At 47.1% G+C, this 16429-nt stretch overlaps 1 protein-coding gene across 1 annotated transcript; it reads right to left on the minus strand.

Moving 5' to 3' along the window:
- Positions 1-6174: 6174 nt before the first annotated feature.
- Positions 6175-15613, minus strand: DHDH (dihydrodiol dehydrogenase). Its single transcript, XM_010586518.3, has 7 exons — positions 13697-15613; positions 12974-13085; positions 11737-11900; positions 9388-9640; positions 7999-8123; positions 6555-6705; positions 6175-6322 (listed from the first exon to the last, which is right to left on the minus strand). Exons 1-7 carry the CDS (start codon positions 13784-13786, stop codon positions 6213-6215), a joined length of 1005 nt encoding a protein of 334 aa, XP_010584820.2. The 5' UTR covers positions 13787-15613; the 3' UTR covers positions 6175-6212.
- Between the last annotated feature and the right edge of the window lie 816 nt (positions 15614-16429).

A 16429-nucleotide genomic window follows, 5' to 3' on the forward strand; every position in this document is an offset into this window, starting at 1 on the left:
CTTTCCCCATCTCTGCTTGCTTAATCTGCTCTTTGTATATCTCAAAAAAAAAATTGACTCAAGACATGCCTTACACTAATCCTGCCTCATTAACATAACCAAAAGACCCATTCCTAAGTGGGATTGTAAACCAGGGTTAGGATGTACAGCATATATTTTGGGAGAACACAATTCAATCCATAACAAGGTCACACTGGAATATGGTAGGCCATAGTGCAGTAGGAATGGTGTCCTTGTAAAGCAGGAGAAGAAACACACAGACACACAGAAAGCCTTGTGAAGGGGGAGGCAGAGATAAGAGTGATGCGTCTATAAGCCAAGAAATGCCAAAGATTGCTGGGAAACACCAGAAACTAGGAAGAGGCAAGGAAGGATCCTCCCCTAGAGCCTTCAGAGGGAGCATGGTGGCCTTGCTGATACCTGGATTTCGAACTTCTAGTCTCCAGAGCTGTGAGACAGTAAAGTCCATTGTTTTAAGCCACCCAGTTTGTAGTACCTTGCTACAGCAGCCGTAGGAAACAAGTTTCTGCATGTACATTTCAGTGACATTGATTACATCCTTCCAGTTGTGCAACCATTCTCACCCTCCTTTTCTGAATTGTTCCTCTCCCATTACATAAACTTACTGCCCTCTATGGTTCCTGTTTAATCTTTCAAGTTGCTATCTAGGCTGTAATATTTACGGGAGCAGACTGCCAGGTCTTTCTCCTGCCAAACCATTGGGTGGGTTCGAACTGTTGACCTTTTGGTTACCAGCTGAGTGCTTAACTGTTGTGCAACTAGGGTTCCTTAGAACTCCCTCAGGAGGTTTCCAAGGCTATAATTATTACTGAAGTAGACTGCCACATTTTTCTCTCGAGGAGCTGCTGGGGAATTTGAACTGCTGACCTTTTGATTAGCAGCTGAGCGCTTAATCATTGCACCACCAAAACAAGAAAACCCAAACCGGATGTGGTGAAGTCTGATTCATAACAGAGTAGAGCTGTCCCTTCGGGTTTCCAAAGAATGACTGGTGGATTTCAACTGCTGACCTTTTGGTTAGCAGCCAGGCTCTTAACCATCGTGCCCCCAGGGCTCCTTAATACACTGGTCAAAACCAAAACCAAACCCACTGCCATTGAGTCGACTCTGACTCATAGCGACCCTATAGGACAGAGTAGAACTGCCCGATTGAGTTTCCAAGGAGTGCCTGGCGGATTCGAACTGCTCACCTCTTGGTTAGCAGCTATAGCACTTAACCACTGCGCCACCAGGGTTTCCAATACACTGGTAGATAGTATTAGTTGTTCACAAATCTTCCTTCCCTCCCTGCCCTTGTCATGGCCTAATCAGAGCAGAGGCATGAAGAAGCCTTGACTGTTTCCCTCGCCTTCTCCTGCACCTCAACTCCACAAGAGGAGGGCGTGTCTCAGGTAGGCCCACCTTTACCCTGCTAACCGAAAGGTTCGCGGTTAGAACCCACTCAGTGACCCTGCGCCAGAAAGACCTGGTGATCTGCTCCCATAAAAATTACAGAATAAAAGACAGGATGCAGACCTGAACCCAAGCCCAGCTGAGTCACAGCTGACCCACAGATCCGCGAGGGAGAAATCAATGATTCCTCTTGGGAACCACCGAGACATCTGGAATTATATGCTATACAGCCAAAAACCAGTTGCTGTCAAGCCAACACTAACTCACAATGACTCCATGTTCACACAGTTAATGCACTTGGCTGCTGACTGAAAGGTTGGAGGTTCGAGTCTACCCAGAGGCACCTCAGAAGAAAAGCCTGGCAATCCAATTCTGAAAAGGCAGTCATTGAGAACTCTGTGGAGCAGAGTTCTACTCTGACAACACATGGGGTTGCCATGAATCAAAGTAGGCTGGACAGCAATTTTTTTTTTTTTTTTTTTGTGGTGTAAGGTATTATCAGAGCCAAACCTGATGGATAAAACTCAGATGATCAGATAGTGACAGAGGGGGCAGGATGTGTGGCCAGGGACAGATCTGAGAGGCCTTGATGGTGTGCTGAAGAGAGTCAGGAGCATGACAATTGAAGATTGTAGGTGTCCTCGCCCAATTAGCCTAATGCCACCAGGGGGCATATGACAAAGTCAGGTTTATTGATCCATTGCAACGAGGAAGACTGCACACCAAAGGACCTACAGGGCGTGTCAACAAACAAAGGAAAAGATAGGACTTATTCAGATTGTGGGGAAGGGTAGAGCTAAGTGAAGGAGCCCTGGTGGCGCCATGGTTAAGTGCTTGACTGCTAACCGAAAGGTTGGCGGTTGGAACCCAGTCAGTAACTCTGCAGGAGAAAGACCTGGTGACCTACTTCCATCAAAACTACAGCCTAGAAAACCCTATGGGCAGCTCTCTCCTGTCACATGGGGTTTCTGTGATTCAGAATTGACAGCATAAACCAGCAACAACAGGGTTAAGTGAAAATTAAAGATAGGCTTAAAACACCAAAACCGCTTGCTGTCTCATTAATTGCAAATCATGGCACCCCCACGTGCATCAGAGTAGAACTGCTTCCTACGGTTTTCAATGGCTGCTTTTTCGGAAGTAATTTGCTAGGCCTTTTTTCCGAGGCACCTCTGGGTGGACTTGAACCGGCAGTCTTTCGGTTAGCAGCTGAGTGTGTTAACCATTTGCACCACCCAGGGAGTCCAGACCCAAAGCAAACCAGGGTAAACATTGGGTCTGGAGTGTGAAGGGGAACAAGGGTCCTGTTTCCTTAGAAAGTACGAGAAGAGTGTGGATGTGGAATGTTGTGTCTCTCCAGAAACCCTTTATCTGAAGCTCTGTACTTGGGTTGGAAATAGAGGCTGCTACCTGCTACGTTGTGTCAAGTAACTTTGATCTTCCAGGCAAGAGTAGGGTGTTTCATTTTTACTAATATAATTGCAAATGCTTTAAGATTTTATAGAACAAAGTTTCCTAGTGAGTTAGAAAGCATATCCTTGGGAGTAATAGTGTTTCCTGATTTTATCCGTGTGTTTTATTCCAGCCCAGTGAATTGTTGTTGTTAGCTTCTGTGAAATTGGCCCTGGACTCATGGTGACCCTGTGCACAATAGGATCCAACCGCTATGACCCACAGGGTTTTCATCGGCTGATTTTCGGAAACAGATCACCAGGCCTTTCTTCCTAGTCTGTCTTAGTTTGGAAGCTTGGCTGAAACCTGTTCAGCATCACAGCAACATGCAAACCTCCACTGACAGACAGCTGGTGGCTGCACCTGAGGTGCACTGGCTGCAAACAGGAGCGGGGTCACCTTAATGGAAGGTGAAAATTCTACCACTGAACCACCACGGCTCATTCTTACTTTCACTGTAGCTACAGATCCCTAAACAGTAAAGCCATGGCGGGGAGGGGTGTTTTTTAGTGAAATCTAAAGTTGAAACCATTTACAATAATAAAGACAGTGTATGGAAGTTGTGAAGCCCACTGCTTAGTTGGCCCCCAATGATTTTCACCTCTAGGTATTCATGCCCCTGTGTTGTCCCCTTCACATTTCATAGGGCTGACCAGTGCGACCAATAAGATATGATGGAAGTGATCAAATTGTGACTTCCAAGTTTAGGTCATAAAAGTCATTGCACCCTGAGATACTCTTCAAACCTTGAGCCAAAACTCAACCCCTGAGGTCACCTTGTAACTAAATGACAAATTGGCTCAGAAAATAATATTACCCATGAGTACCGTGCTCCTTGAAAACATCACGTATATGAGACCAAATGGTCAACAATTACTTTAAAACAAAGATGAGAATGTAAGGGGGCAGGGAAACCAGATTAGTAGAAATGGAACAACCAGAATGAAAGCAATGAGAATGTACACACATTGCGAAGAACTTAACCAATGTCACTGAACAATTTGTGTAGAAATTGTTGAACGGGAACCTAAACTTCTGTGTAAACCTTCACTGAAAACACAATAAAATATTATTTAAAAAAGTAATAATAAAGTCATTTTGGTTTTTGCCTTGCTCCTCCTCAAATCGTTTGGTTTAGGATAAGCCAGCTGCAATGTTGTAAGGACACTCAAACAGTAATGCTCTGGAGAAATGCATGTGGTTAGGTACCAAGGCCTCTAGGCATGTGAATGAGTTCCTTTGCGAGTGGATCCTTCAGCCCCAGTCAAGCCTTCAGATGACTGCAGCCCCAAACCACCATCTTGACTGCAACTCCAGGAGAGACCCTGAGCCAGAACCACTTGTGGATTCTTGACCCTCAGGAGTTGTATGAAACAATAAATTTGCTTATTGTTGTTTTAAGCTGCTAAATGTTGGAGTAACTTATTACACAGCAACAGATAACTAATACACCTAGGATAATATGGCCTACATACACAAGGAGCCCTGATGGCACAACGCTTGTGCGATTGGCTGCTAATCAAAAGGTTAGCAGTTCAAACCCACCCAGCAGCTTCACAGGAGAAGGGCGTGGTGATCTCCTCTAAAGATTCAGCCTAGAAAACCCTATAGGGCAGTTCTACTCTGTCACATGGGGCCACTATGAGTCGTACTTAACAGCACCTAACAACAACAACAATGCCATTTTGGAGGCACGCCAAGCTTCAAAGAAAGTAAATCAATGAGATTGAAATCAGGAAATTAATAGAGAAAATCAATGAAACCAAAAGCTGGTTCTTTGAAAAGATCCATAAAACTGATACACCTCTAGCCAGGCTAACCAAGGAAAAAAGAGAAGAGACACAAATTACTAATATTAGAAATGAAAGAGTGCCATGAATACTAACTGATCTGATGGACACTGAAAGGTTAATAAAGAATATTGTAAACAACTCTGTGCCTACAAATTCGATAACTTAAATGAAATGGACCAATTCCTTAAAAAACACAACCTACCAAAACTCACACAAGGAGAAATAGATCATGTGAATAGACTAGTATCTATTCAGAAATTGAATCAATTAGTAACCTTTCAAAACAGAAAGCGCCAGGCCCAGATGGCTTCACTGGTGATTTCCACCAAACATTTAAAGAAGAATGAATACCATTGTTCTCTATTCGCCTGGAGCGACAGAGGAAAAAGGAGAGTCAAGAATAGGAGGAGGATATGGAATGTGTAGCTAATTGCCTCCACGAACAACTGCTTCCTTTGCCTTGAGACCAGGAGAACTGGATGGTGCCTGGTTATCGTTACTGAATGTTTTGATCAAAGATTTATAGAAGAAGTCTGATCAAAAGGGGGAAAATGCAGAACAGAATTCCAAATTCTCATGGAATCCAGGCTTTCTAGAGCCATTGAAGCTGGATGAACCCCTGAAACAATTGCCCTGAGTTAACCTTTAAACCTTAAACCAAAAATATCCCCCAAAGTCTCCTTTAAACTAAACAGTAGTTTAGTTAATCAGTAAAGAATGTCTGCCTTGAGCACTGTGCTCCTTTAATAACTATCTATATGGGAGCAAAATGACAACAGGAATTTGAAAGGTTAGATAGGAAGCTTAGGGGGCAGCCAGTTTAGGTTAATGGAGGAGGAACAATTTGGAAAAGGAGGGTGACAATGCCTGCACCACTAGAAGAATGTAATCAGTGTCACTGAATTGTACACGTATTGTTGAACTGGTGTATGTTCTGCTGTGTATATTCTCAACAACAATAAAAATAAATATAAATAAATAAGAATATTATAAACAACTCTATGCCCACAAAATTTGATAGATGAAATGGACCAAGTCCTTAAGAAACACAACCTACCAAAACTCACACAAGGAGAAATAGATCACCTGAATACAGTAACGTCTACTTCTGAAATTGAATCAACAATTAACAACTTTCCGAAATAGAAAGTGCCAGGCCCAAATGGCTTCACTGGTGAATTCTACCAAACATTTAAAGAACAACAACCTGACTAATACAGTTGAATTCAAAGAGAGGCAGTGGCAGGTGAAGGGAGCAGCAAGAGCCCACACCGGATGGTTTTCAGGAGCCCAGAAAGGGTGATTTCTGAGGTGAGAAATCTGAGGTGATTTCTGAGGCAATGAGGGTCAAAGCCCAGAGAGTCTGGGGCAGACAAACAATGGGTCTGCCTTTCCATATTTATGAAAAAATGTCGTCTTGACCCCTCCTCCCCACAACCTTCCACCCAAATCATTCTCTAGTGCCCTGTTTGATGGTGAGCTCTCTAGCTGCCGCCAAACCACCACAGCCAAGACCTTTGTGGAAACTGTGTCTTTATTGATTCAGGGCAGGCATCAATGTTTGTCTTGGGGAAAGGTGACGCCAATGACTTTCCTCACCTCCTCGAGGATGTCAGCCAAGAGCTCACTTTCTGCCAGGGGGATCACAGGACTCTCTTTCAGGCCTGGGGGAGAGTGGAGTTAGAGATCCCGCCTATCCACATTCAAAGAACGACCATCCCCAGAATCCCATGAGGCACAGCAAGGTGTGGTTCAAACCAATGGATGCCACAGGCTTTCCTGGGGGCTGTAGTTGCAAACAGCTGCTTGAGCCAATGAGGCGGCAGCGAGGGGCCCAACCTCCCCGCACGGGGCTCAGCCCCCCATTCCACCATTCTTATTCCCCCACGTCCTTACCCTTGCGCAGACATTCGCGGACATGCTTGGCCTCATAAGTCATGCCTGCCCCGTTTGTAAAATTACACTTGTTCGGAATTGGGGGCAGCGGGAACTCCTTATGCTCCCCGTTCACCACCAGCTCTGTTGGGCACCAGCAGGGTTTGAGAATCTGGGGGGAGATAAGATCTTCGAACTGAGGGAGACACCATGTTGCCCTCACCCACAGGGCTGCTAGGGGCTCTCATCCTAGAATGGCCCTGGTGATGCTCAGAGGCCTCCCTCTCAGGACTGGTGGTTAAGGGCTTGCTCCTGTCCAACCCCAGGGAGGTCTGGGTCCTCTATCCTCCCTGGTTGCTAGAGCTGGTTGCTAGGGGTTTGTTCCTTAGCAGCAAGGCTATTTGACTAGAATCCTGTCTGCCTTCCCCAGGGCAAATCCCTTTCTAATCAGATAGCTAAGGAGCCCTGGTGGCCCAGCGGGTAAGTGCTGGGCTGCTAACCCAAAAATTGGCAGGAGAAACACTTGGCAATCTGCTTCTGTAAAGATTACAGCCTAGAAAACCTGATGGGGCATGAGCTCACTGTGAGTTGAAATCAACTCGACAGCACCTAGCAACAACTACAACAGCATGATAACTAAGGACAAGGTCCTCCTTGTTGTTGTTAGGTGCTGTTGGGCCGATGCCAACTCATGGCGACCACATATGTGCAGAGTAGAACTGCTCCATAGGGTGGTCAAGACTGTGACCTTTCCAAGCAGATTGTCAAGCCTGTCTTCCGAGGCATCTCTGGGTGGGTTCGAAATGCCAACCTTTCAGCTAGTAGTTGGGGACTTACCCATTTGCACCATCTAGTGCCTTATCTTTGTGCCTTTGTCAGTCCCCTTTGGGAAAATGAAACCAGGACAATCCAGCCCCTTCCCGTCACTAGAAGGTTTTTACTTTAACCACAGGGGCTTGGGAAGACCCTAAGTTATCCACATATCCAAGACTAAGCCAAAACGGCAAACAGAGGTTTGATCCTGTTTCCTCATAAGATATGAGGACTAAAGGGTCCCTCAGAACCTCAGGCAAGCAAGCCCCAACTCCTGCAGTTCTGGTTGCTGAAAACAAAACTTCCTTCTAGTAAGAGGGCCCCAGGAGGCCTCTTGAAACTGACCTTTAGTAATACACAGATACTGCCCTGAGAGCAGTTCCCAAGGTCATAATTGCCTTCTAAGCAGGTTAAGAACTGTTTTCTCCTCATTCCTAAGGGTAATTGATAGACTAGTAAGTTCGCCCTCAAGGGGGGAGCCTGGAGGCCCAAACACCATCCTTGGCCTGGTTGCTAAGGAGAACGGACTCCTAAGCAACAATATGAAAAAAGCTGGTCAGCCCATAGTCAACCTCCAGCAGCCAGAAGTGGCCCTCTCCTGTTACTGAGGGCCTTGATTCCTAGTGCATGATTCTGGATCTGTCACCCTCACCTGGGCCATGCCCTTGGTGCCGCTCACAGAGGCTGTGTTGGACAGCGGGGCGGTAATGCTGCAGGTGAAGCTGGCGTGGAGCCCTCCTGGGTACTGCAGCAGCACAGTGACTGTATCATCCACACCTGGGAGGAAGAAAGAGCTCAGGGGTAGGGCTGGTCTCAGGGGTCAAATCCTGCCTGAGGAACCCTGGGCAAGAGAGCTCACCTGTTACCCCATAGAAAGGAATAAAGGTTTTGTTATATATGTTTTTACCAAAGCTTCCCAGACAATAGCTTGTCACCTGCAAGACATGTAAGTGAGGCCGTCCTTACTCGTCAGCCCCAGCCAACTGCCAGCTGACTGCAACTGCATGGCTGAGCCCAACAGAAGAACCAGTCAAGCTGAGCCCAGCCCATGTTGCCAACCCACAGAAGCACAAGCTAATAAATCATTAAGTCACTGATTTGGGGGTAGTCTGTTAGGTAGCAAAGGTTCATTGAGACAACCTCAAAAAATTGCAAGTTTATAAAACCAATTGTTTACCATTTGCCTCTGCAGTCATTTCATTAACTCCTTATGGAAATTCTAATATTGACATTTTACCAGTAAAGTAAGACTCAGAGATGTTGAGTGCCTTGGCCAAGATCACAGAGCAAAGTCACAGTACGGAGCCTGCCCACACTCTCAACTCTGATCCTCTCTAACTTCATGCGGGAAGTTCCTCCAGCTGTATAACCTGACTCCTTTGGCTAGAAGATTTGTTTCCAGCTCAATGCTATCACTACCCAGTCCCCTTTGCCTTCAAGTTGATTTCAACTCATAGCAACCCTATAGAATAGAGTAGAACTGCTCCATAGGGTTTCTAAGGCTATAATCTTTATGGGGAGCTGTGGTGTTGCAGTGGTTAAGTGTTTGGCTGCTAACCAAAAGGTCAGCAGTTTGAACCCACCAGCCACTCCTTGGAAACCCTATGAGGCAGTTCTACTCTGTCCTATAGGGTCGCTACGAGTCGGAAAACCTTTATGGAAGCAGAATGCCACCTCTTTCTCCCACAGAGTGGCTGGTGGATTTGAACCGCTGACCTTTTGGTTAGGAGCCGAGCACTTAACCAATGTACCACCAGGGCTTCTAAACCGGTATTTAAACTTCCGAGGCTAGGGCCTTATCTGGCCTTTGATTTAAAAAAGCCTGTTGCCATCAAGTCAATTATGATTCATGATGATCCCATGTGTAACAGAGTAGAACTGCCCCATATAGTTTTGGAATCCTTACAGGAGCAGATTGACAGGCCTTTCTTCCGAGGCATAGTTGGGTGGGTTCAAACCACCGACCTTTCGATTACCAGCTGAGCGCTTAACCATTGTGCCACCTGGGCTCCTCACTCAAGTAGTCCAGGACAGACCGTACCGGTTTCATGGAGCCTTCCCATCGCTGAGATCTTCTCAGGCCTCTGCCCACCGAAGACCATGGAGATGAACTGGATGCAGTAGATGCCGATGTCCAGCAGGCCCCCGCCAGCCTGCGCCAAGTCTACAGACCGGGCCGAATGGGTTAGGTTTAGCCCAAATTCTGCCCGGGCCACCCGAAGGTCCCCCAGGGTTCCCTGGGCCAGAACGGCCCTCAGAGCCTCTGAGGCAGGAAAAAAGCGGGTCCAGATGGCCTGTAGACCACAGAGGGCAGAGGTTAGGACACAAGGAAGGGGAAGGAAAGGGGTCAGGCCCCAGGATTTAACCAGTCAGGTCATCGCCCAGCAGGGTTTATTCTGGGGTCCCAATATTGAGGGTATGCCATCGCTCCCCTGTCTCCAAACTGGACTCCTCTACCCTTCTTCCCACAGCCCATCAGTCCCCATGTTGGGACCCTCCTGCCCCTGACTCTCTCTGCCCTATCCCCTCCTGTCCTTTCCAATGACCTTGGCCCCAACTCCAGCCTTGTCCTTTCTCACTTGGACCATTACTGCAGTCTCCCAGCCTCCAATTTCTCCTCTCCAGTCCATCCCCCACATGGCCCCAGAAGGATCTTTCCTTCTAACAGAGCTGATCCTATCCCACCCCTGCTCAATACCGATCTGTGTCTCCCCATCGCATAATATCAGCTCCCATTTATCAAGCTTATATTATGGCCAAAAGGAGCTTTGGTAACAGTCTCCCCCAGTAAAGATTTACAGCCTAGGAAACCCTATGGGGCAGTTCTACTCTGTCCTATAGGGTTGCTATGAGTCTGAATCGACTGATGGCAATGGGTTTTTATTATGGGCAAGCCACTGTGTACACACTTGGCATAATGAATCTGCCCAACATCCCTGCCAGGTGGCTATCATGATGTCCAGTTTATGGAGAAAACTGAGGATCAGTCAGGAGAAGTTATGTGCCCAAGGACACACAGCTAGAAAGTGAGGGATTAGATTCTAGGGTGCTCTGATGCTAAAGCCAGAAATTTTTTTTAATTTATTGTGCTTTAGGTGAAAGTTTACACCTCACGTTTTCTCATACAAAAATTTATACACATATTATTATGTGACCCTAGTTGAAATCCCTGTAATGTGACAGCACACTCCTTCTTTCTACCGCGTGTTTCCCGTGTCCATCCAACCAGCTCCTGTCCCCTCCTGCCTTCTCATCCTGCCTCTGGTCAGAAGCTTCCCATTTAGTCTTGTATATCTACCTGAACTAAGAAGCACGCTCTCCACGTGTATTATTTTATGTTTTACAGTCCAGTCTAATCTTTGTCTTAAGAGTTGGCTTCAGGAAGTGTTTTAGTTCTGGGTTAACAGAGAGTCTGGGGGCCGTGTCTTCGGAGGTTCCTCTAGTCTCAGTCAGACGATTAAGTCTGGTCTTTTCACTAAAGCCAGAAATCTTGATCTGTCCAAGATCAAGTTCATACTAAGCACATAATATCTGTCCACTCTTGTTTTCTTGGTGTCTTGACTCTGCTTTTCCCCTCTGGCCCTATTGACCTGTGCAATTTGCTTTTCCCCCATTTACAGGAAACCTCCTCGGTCATCCCGAGTGGGTTGGGGCTCTGACAACCGCCCTGTACTATGTCCACTAAAGACCACGCAATTGGGCATTGGGATTGTCCATTTCAATGACCACACCAATCCTTGAGTTCCTCAAACACCCAGCCAGTATTTTATTCAATGTTGAGGCCCTGATTCCTAGTTTACCATTTGGCACACATTCCAAAGCCATTGCTGCCTAGTTGATTCAGACTCATAGTGCTATATTTGCTAAATCCAAAAACAATAGCTGCTTGATGCTGAGACTTTCTTGGGGGAGAATCTTGGTCCTTCTGACGTGTATCCCTATAAATTCACCAAAACTAAGCCCATTGCCATCTGTGCCATTTTCTCTATGGCAGCTTTTTCTAAAGATTGACTATAGGTCCTTCTGGTGGCCATATTTGCTAAGGTTCAAAAGCAATGGCTCCCACCATGATAGGTGCTACCAGTAAATTCCACGGCGTAGCTCAACTCTGCAACAATGGGCTCAAGCATAACGATTAAGAGGATGGCGCAGGACCCAGCAATGTTTCATTCTGTTGTACATAGGGTCGCTATGAGTTGGGACCACCTAACAACAACAACTCAACTCTGTCCTGGGCAAATCCACTGAGCTGAGTTCATTTTGTGTCCATCTTAAATTAACTATTGGCAAACCCTCTCCTTGTGTTCCTTCACAAGTGTCCATGGACAACCATGTTTAGTAATGGCAAGCAGTGCCATATTGAATGTTGGAAGGGTCCCTGTGCCCTCACCTCCATAAGGAAGAGGCCTCTGGATCGGGCCTCAGCAACCATTTCGCGCACTTCTGAAGCGTTCACGCCCATGGGCTTCTCGCAGAGGACGGCCTTGCCCTCTGCAAGGCATAGCATCACTGCAGCCTTGTGTTGGGGGTGCTGGGTGCCAATGTAGGCCACCTCTAGGGTGGAGGAAGGAGGTCAAGATGTCATCAGCCCCACCCACCCAAGACCCCTAGACCTGCCCCCAGCATCCCTGGGAACCTGGGGCCCCTCCCACCAGGGAGAAAGGGCTTCCCTAATGGTCAGACCCTAGTCTTCCATAAGAAAGAAAAAAATTAGCCAAGCAATGAAGTAACTGGGTTGTGTAAACAGTTGATATGCTTGCTGCTAACTGAAAGGTTGGTGGTTGGAGTCCACCCAGGGGTGTCTCAAAAGAAAAGTCTGACAATCTGCTTCTGAAAAAATTAACCACTGAACATCCTATGGAGCACAGTTCTACTCTGACATATACGGGGTCTCCATGAGCTAGAAGGCATCTGGTTTTTTATTTAACCAGTTACTGCCACCTCCAACCATTTTCTATTGCCACTATTTTCTTCAGATAATTGCCAGCTCTCTGATATTATCATCAATTTCTCACATCAAAACCAAATTGTTTTACTGTTAGTTACCATTCAGTTGATGTCGACTCCGTGCTACTCCATGCATGTCAGAGTAGAACTGTGCTCCATAAGGTTTTCAAGTTTGTGACCTTTCAGAAGCAGATTGGCCAGACCTTTATTTCCCAGGTGCCTCTAGGTGAGTTGGAACCACCAACCTTTCAGCCAGTAGTCCAGTGCTTAACCGTTTGCACCACCCAGCAACTCCTCAACACCATGAGGCAGATGTTGCCTGTTTTGCAAACTAGAAAACTGAGAATTCAGGCAGCCTTAATCCCTGAGCCAGAGTCTTACCCACTACATAGTCCTGCTTCTGGATGCCGGCCACTCCCAGAACACAGAAGCCCAACCACAAGGCACTTCGTATTTGAATCCTTGCAGGGCACCCTCTGCTTTTTTGGAAATTCAAGCCCCGCCCTTATCGCAGAAGCCAGGTCCCTAAACGCAATGTAGTATTACGCAGCCCATCCCAGACCAAGCGTGTTCTTATAGCTCCGCCTCCCAACCCAAACATCCTTGCAGAAACCCAGAAGGGTTCTCTTAAGGAGCTAGTAAACAGCACTAGGGTGGAAAAGCCAGTGTTCGCCGCTCACCCACGTTCGGGTCCTTGGCTAGCTCCTCATAGGAGCCGTAAGCTTTGGAGATGTCATGCTTCCGTGCAAACTCCTTCGCCCGGCTCAGGTCGCGGGCCGCCACCGCCACCACCTGGAGGAGCGTCAGGGTCATGATAAGGGGTCAGGTTTCAAGGATCGGGCAGCAGGCGGATGGTAGGGTGGGGATGAAGGAGGCCTGGGGGTAGGAAGAGATTACACCCTCCAAGAGGGAGGATGCGGGAGGTGGGCTTGGGGGAGGAGGTGGCCGGGGCCTGGACACTTGAATTCTGGGAAGAAGGGGTCTGGGGACAACGATGATTAAATCCTCTAATGTCTACATGAAGTCCTGGTGCTGCAGTGGTTGAGTTAGGCTGCTAACCAAAAAGGTTGGCAGTTCGAATCCACCAGGCGCTCCTTGGAAACCCTATGGGGCAGTTCTACTCTGTCTTATAGGGTCGCTATGTGTCGCAATCGACTCGACCGCAACGGTTTTAATGTCAAAATTGCTCCTCTTCACAGTTACAGCAGCTCAGATCAAGACACTCCGAAACCTCCAGAACTCGCGTTTACGTGACAAAGTGGAGGAGCAGTGAGTAAGGAATGCTTCTCTGATCTGGAGACTCAGAAATTCGGAACTCTAACCCCCTCCTTCCTCAGGCCCGGGAGTCAGCACCCCACCCCGCCCCCCGGCCCCATCCCCAGGACTCCGGAGGGAGAGCGGACCTGGTGCTCTGAGCGAGGCAGCGTCTGCAGCGCCGTCGTGAAGTCGCTGGAGATGAGACCCACAGATACGATGCCCCAGCGGAGCGCCATCGCCACCAACCGGAGTCCCAAAGCCTCGGGGAGGGGCTGCCCGGCTTAAATTAAAGCTCTGGTCCCTCCGCCCCCACGGGGAGGGTCCGTCCATTCCCAACGCTCATTGGCCTCGGAAAGGCCACGCCTGAAAGGGCGAGATGAGCCAGTTCCAGCGTCCCCACTGGAAGAGCGCGAAGTCGGCTCTGCTTTACCCGGGCATGTGGGAGGCGGGCCCCAGATAGGCTTTTAGTTCGTCGGCGCGGCAAGACTCCAAACGCCTGTCTGTAAGGCCTTCTTGTCAACTCTGACCCTTTTGGGGGAGATAGTTCTAATTTTCTGCCCCCTGCCCTTTGTTGCGGAGCCCTGGTAGTGCCGTGGTTAAGAACTCGGCTGCCAACCAAAAGGGCAGCAGTTCAAACGCACCAGCCGCTCAGTGAAACCCCTATGGGGCAGCTGTACTCTGTCCTATGGGGTCATTTTGAGTCGGAAAGGACTCCATGGCAATGGGTTTGGGTGGTTTGGTTAGTTTTGTTGTGGCCCTGTCCCACCTCCACCCAGTTTTTGGTGAGAAAGCCACGCAGCCTTAGGAGATACATTTGTTACAATCTACGAACCAATACTGGCACATTCTTAGTAACTAGAGTCCATAGGTCACATTAGGGTTCCCTACCTGTGTTGTAAAGTTCTATGGGTTTTGATAAATGCATAATGTCTGCCATTACCAAGCAGAATGGTTTCTTTGCCCTACAAGTGCTTGGTTCTCCACCTACTCATCCTTCCCAAGCGCCCCCTGAGGCCCTGGCAACCACCGATCTTTTCATTGTGGTTTTGCCTTTTCTGCAATGTCATAGAGTTGGCATCATACAATAGGTAACTTTGTCAGACTGACTTCTTTCACTTAGCAATAAGCATTTAAGCTTCCTCCATGTCGTTTTGGGGTTTGAGAGCTTATTTCTTTTTGTCTCTGATAATATTGCATCAAATGGATGTGCCATGGTTTATTTACCCGTTTCTGCATGCTTTTATTTGCAAAGTTCGTAGGCCGGGCCATCTGTGCTACATGCTTTGCAAATATTGACTCATATAACCTTCACAACAACCCTGTGAGGTAGGTCCTGTTATCATTATTATTATTATTATTTTATTGTATGGGTATGTGTGCATCAGGTGAAAGATTACAGAGCAAATTAGACTCCCATTCGATAGTACATAAAGTGTTTCGTGGCCTTGGTTTCATTCCCCACAATGTGTCAGTCAGCACTCTCCCCATTTCTGTCTTGGGTTCCCCATTTCTTTTCGTTCTGATTGTCTACTCCTTCCTGTCTTCTCATGTTTGTTTTTGACAAATATTGCCTTTTTGATCTCGTATAATTGTGCTAAGGAGCATGTTCCTCTTGGGTGTTATTGTTTATTTTATGAGCTTGTGTATTTGGCTGGAACGTGATATCCAGGGATGGCTTCAGTTCCAGGTCAGAAGGACGTCTTAGGGTCATAGTCTTGGCCGTCCCAGTCTATGTCAGACCAGTCAGTCTGATTTTTTTTTTTTTATTGTGCTTTAAGTGAAAGTTTACAAATCCAGTCAGTCTCTCACAAAAACTTATACACACATGGCTACATACTACCATTCGCTCTCACCATAATGAGACAGGCCACTCCCTCCCTCCACTCTCTTTTCTTGTCCATTTCTCCACCTTCTAACTCCTTCTACCCTCTCACCTCCCTTCCAGGCAGGAGATGGCAACATAGCCCCAAGTGCCCACCTGATCCAAGAAGCTCACTCCTCACCAGCATCCCTCTCCATCCCATTGTCCAGTCCAATCCCTGTCTGAAGAGTTGGCTTTGGGAATGGTTTCTGTCCTGGGCTAACAGAAGGTCTGGGGACCATGACCACCAGGGTCTTTCTGGTCTCAGTCAGACTGTTAAGTCTGGTCTTTTTATGAGAATTTGGGGTGTGCATCCCACTGCTTCCCTACTCCCTCAGGGGTTCTATGTTGTGTTCCCTGTCAGGGCAGTCATAGTTTGTAGCCGGGCACCATCTAGTTCTTGTGGTCTCAGGCTGATGAAGTCTCTGGTTTATGTGGCCCTTTGTCTCTTGGGTTCCTAATTACCTTGTGTCCTTGGTGTTATTCATTTTCTTTTGCTCCAGGTGGGTTGAGACCAATTGATGCATCTTAGATGGCTGCTTGCTAGCGTTTAAGACCCCAGACACCACTCTCCAAAGTGGGATGCAGAATGTTTTCTTAATAGATTTTATTATGCCAGTTGACTTAGATGTCCCCTGAAACCATGGTCCCCAAACCCCCGCCCCTGCTACGCTGGCCTTCAAAGCATTCAGTTTATTTAGTAAACTTCTTTGCTTTTGGTTTAGTCCAGTTGTGCTGACCTCCCCTGTATTGTGTGTTGTCTTTCCCTTTGCTAAACTAGTTCTTATCTACTATCTAATTAGTGAGTATCCTTCTCCCACCCTCCCTCCCTCCCCCCTCTCGTAACCATCAAAGAATATTTTCTTTTCTGTTTAAACTATTTCTCGAGTTCTTATAATAGTGGTCTTATACTATATTTGTCCTTTTGCAACTGACTAATTTCACTCAGCGTAATGCTTTCCAGATTCCTCCACGTTATGAAACATTTCACAGATTCATCACTGTTTTTTATTGATGT

The sequence above is a fragment of the Loxodonta africana genome, chromosome 11 (genome assembly GCF_030014295.1).
Source record: "Loxodonta africana isolate mLoxAfr1 chromosome 11, mLoxAfr1.hap2, whole genome shotgun sequence".
Taxonomy (NCBI): domain Eukaryota; kingdom Metazoa; phylum Chordata; class Mammalia; order Proboscidea; family Elephantidae; genus Loxodonta; species Loxodonta africana.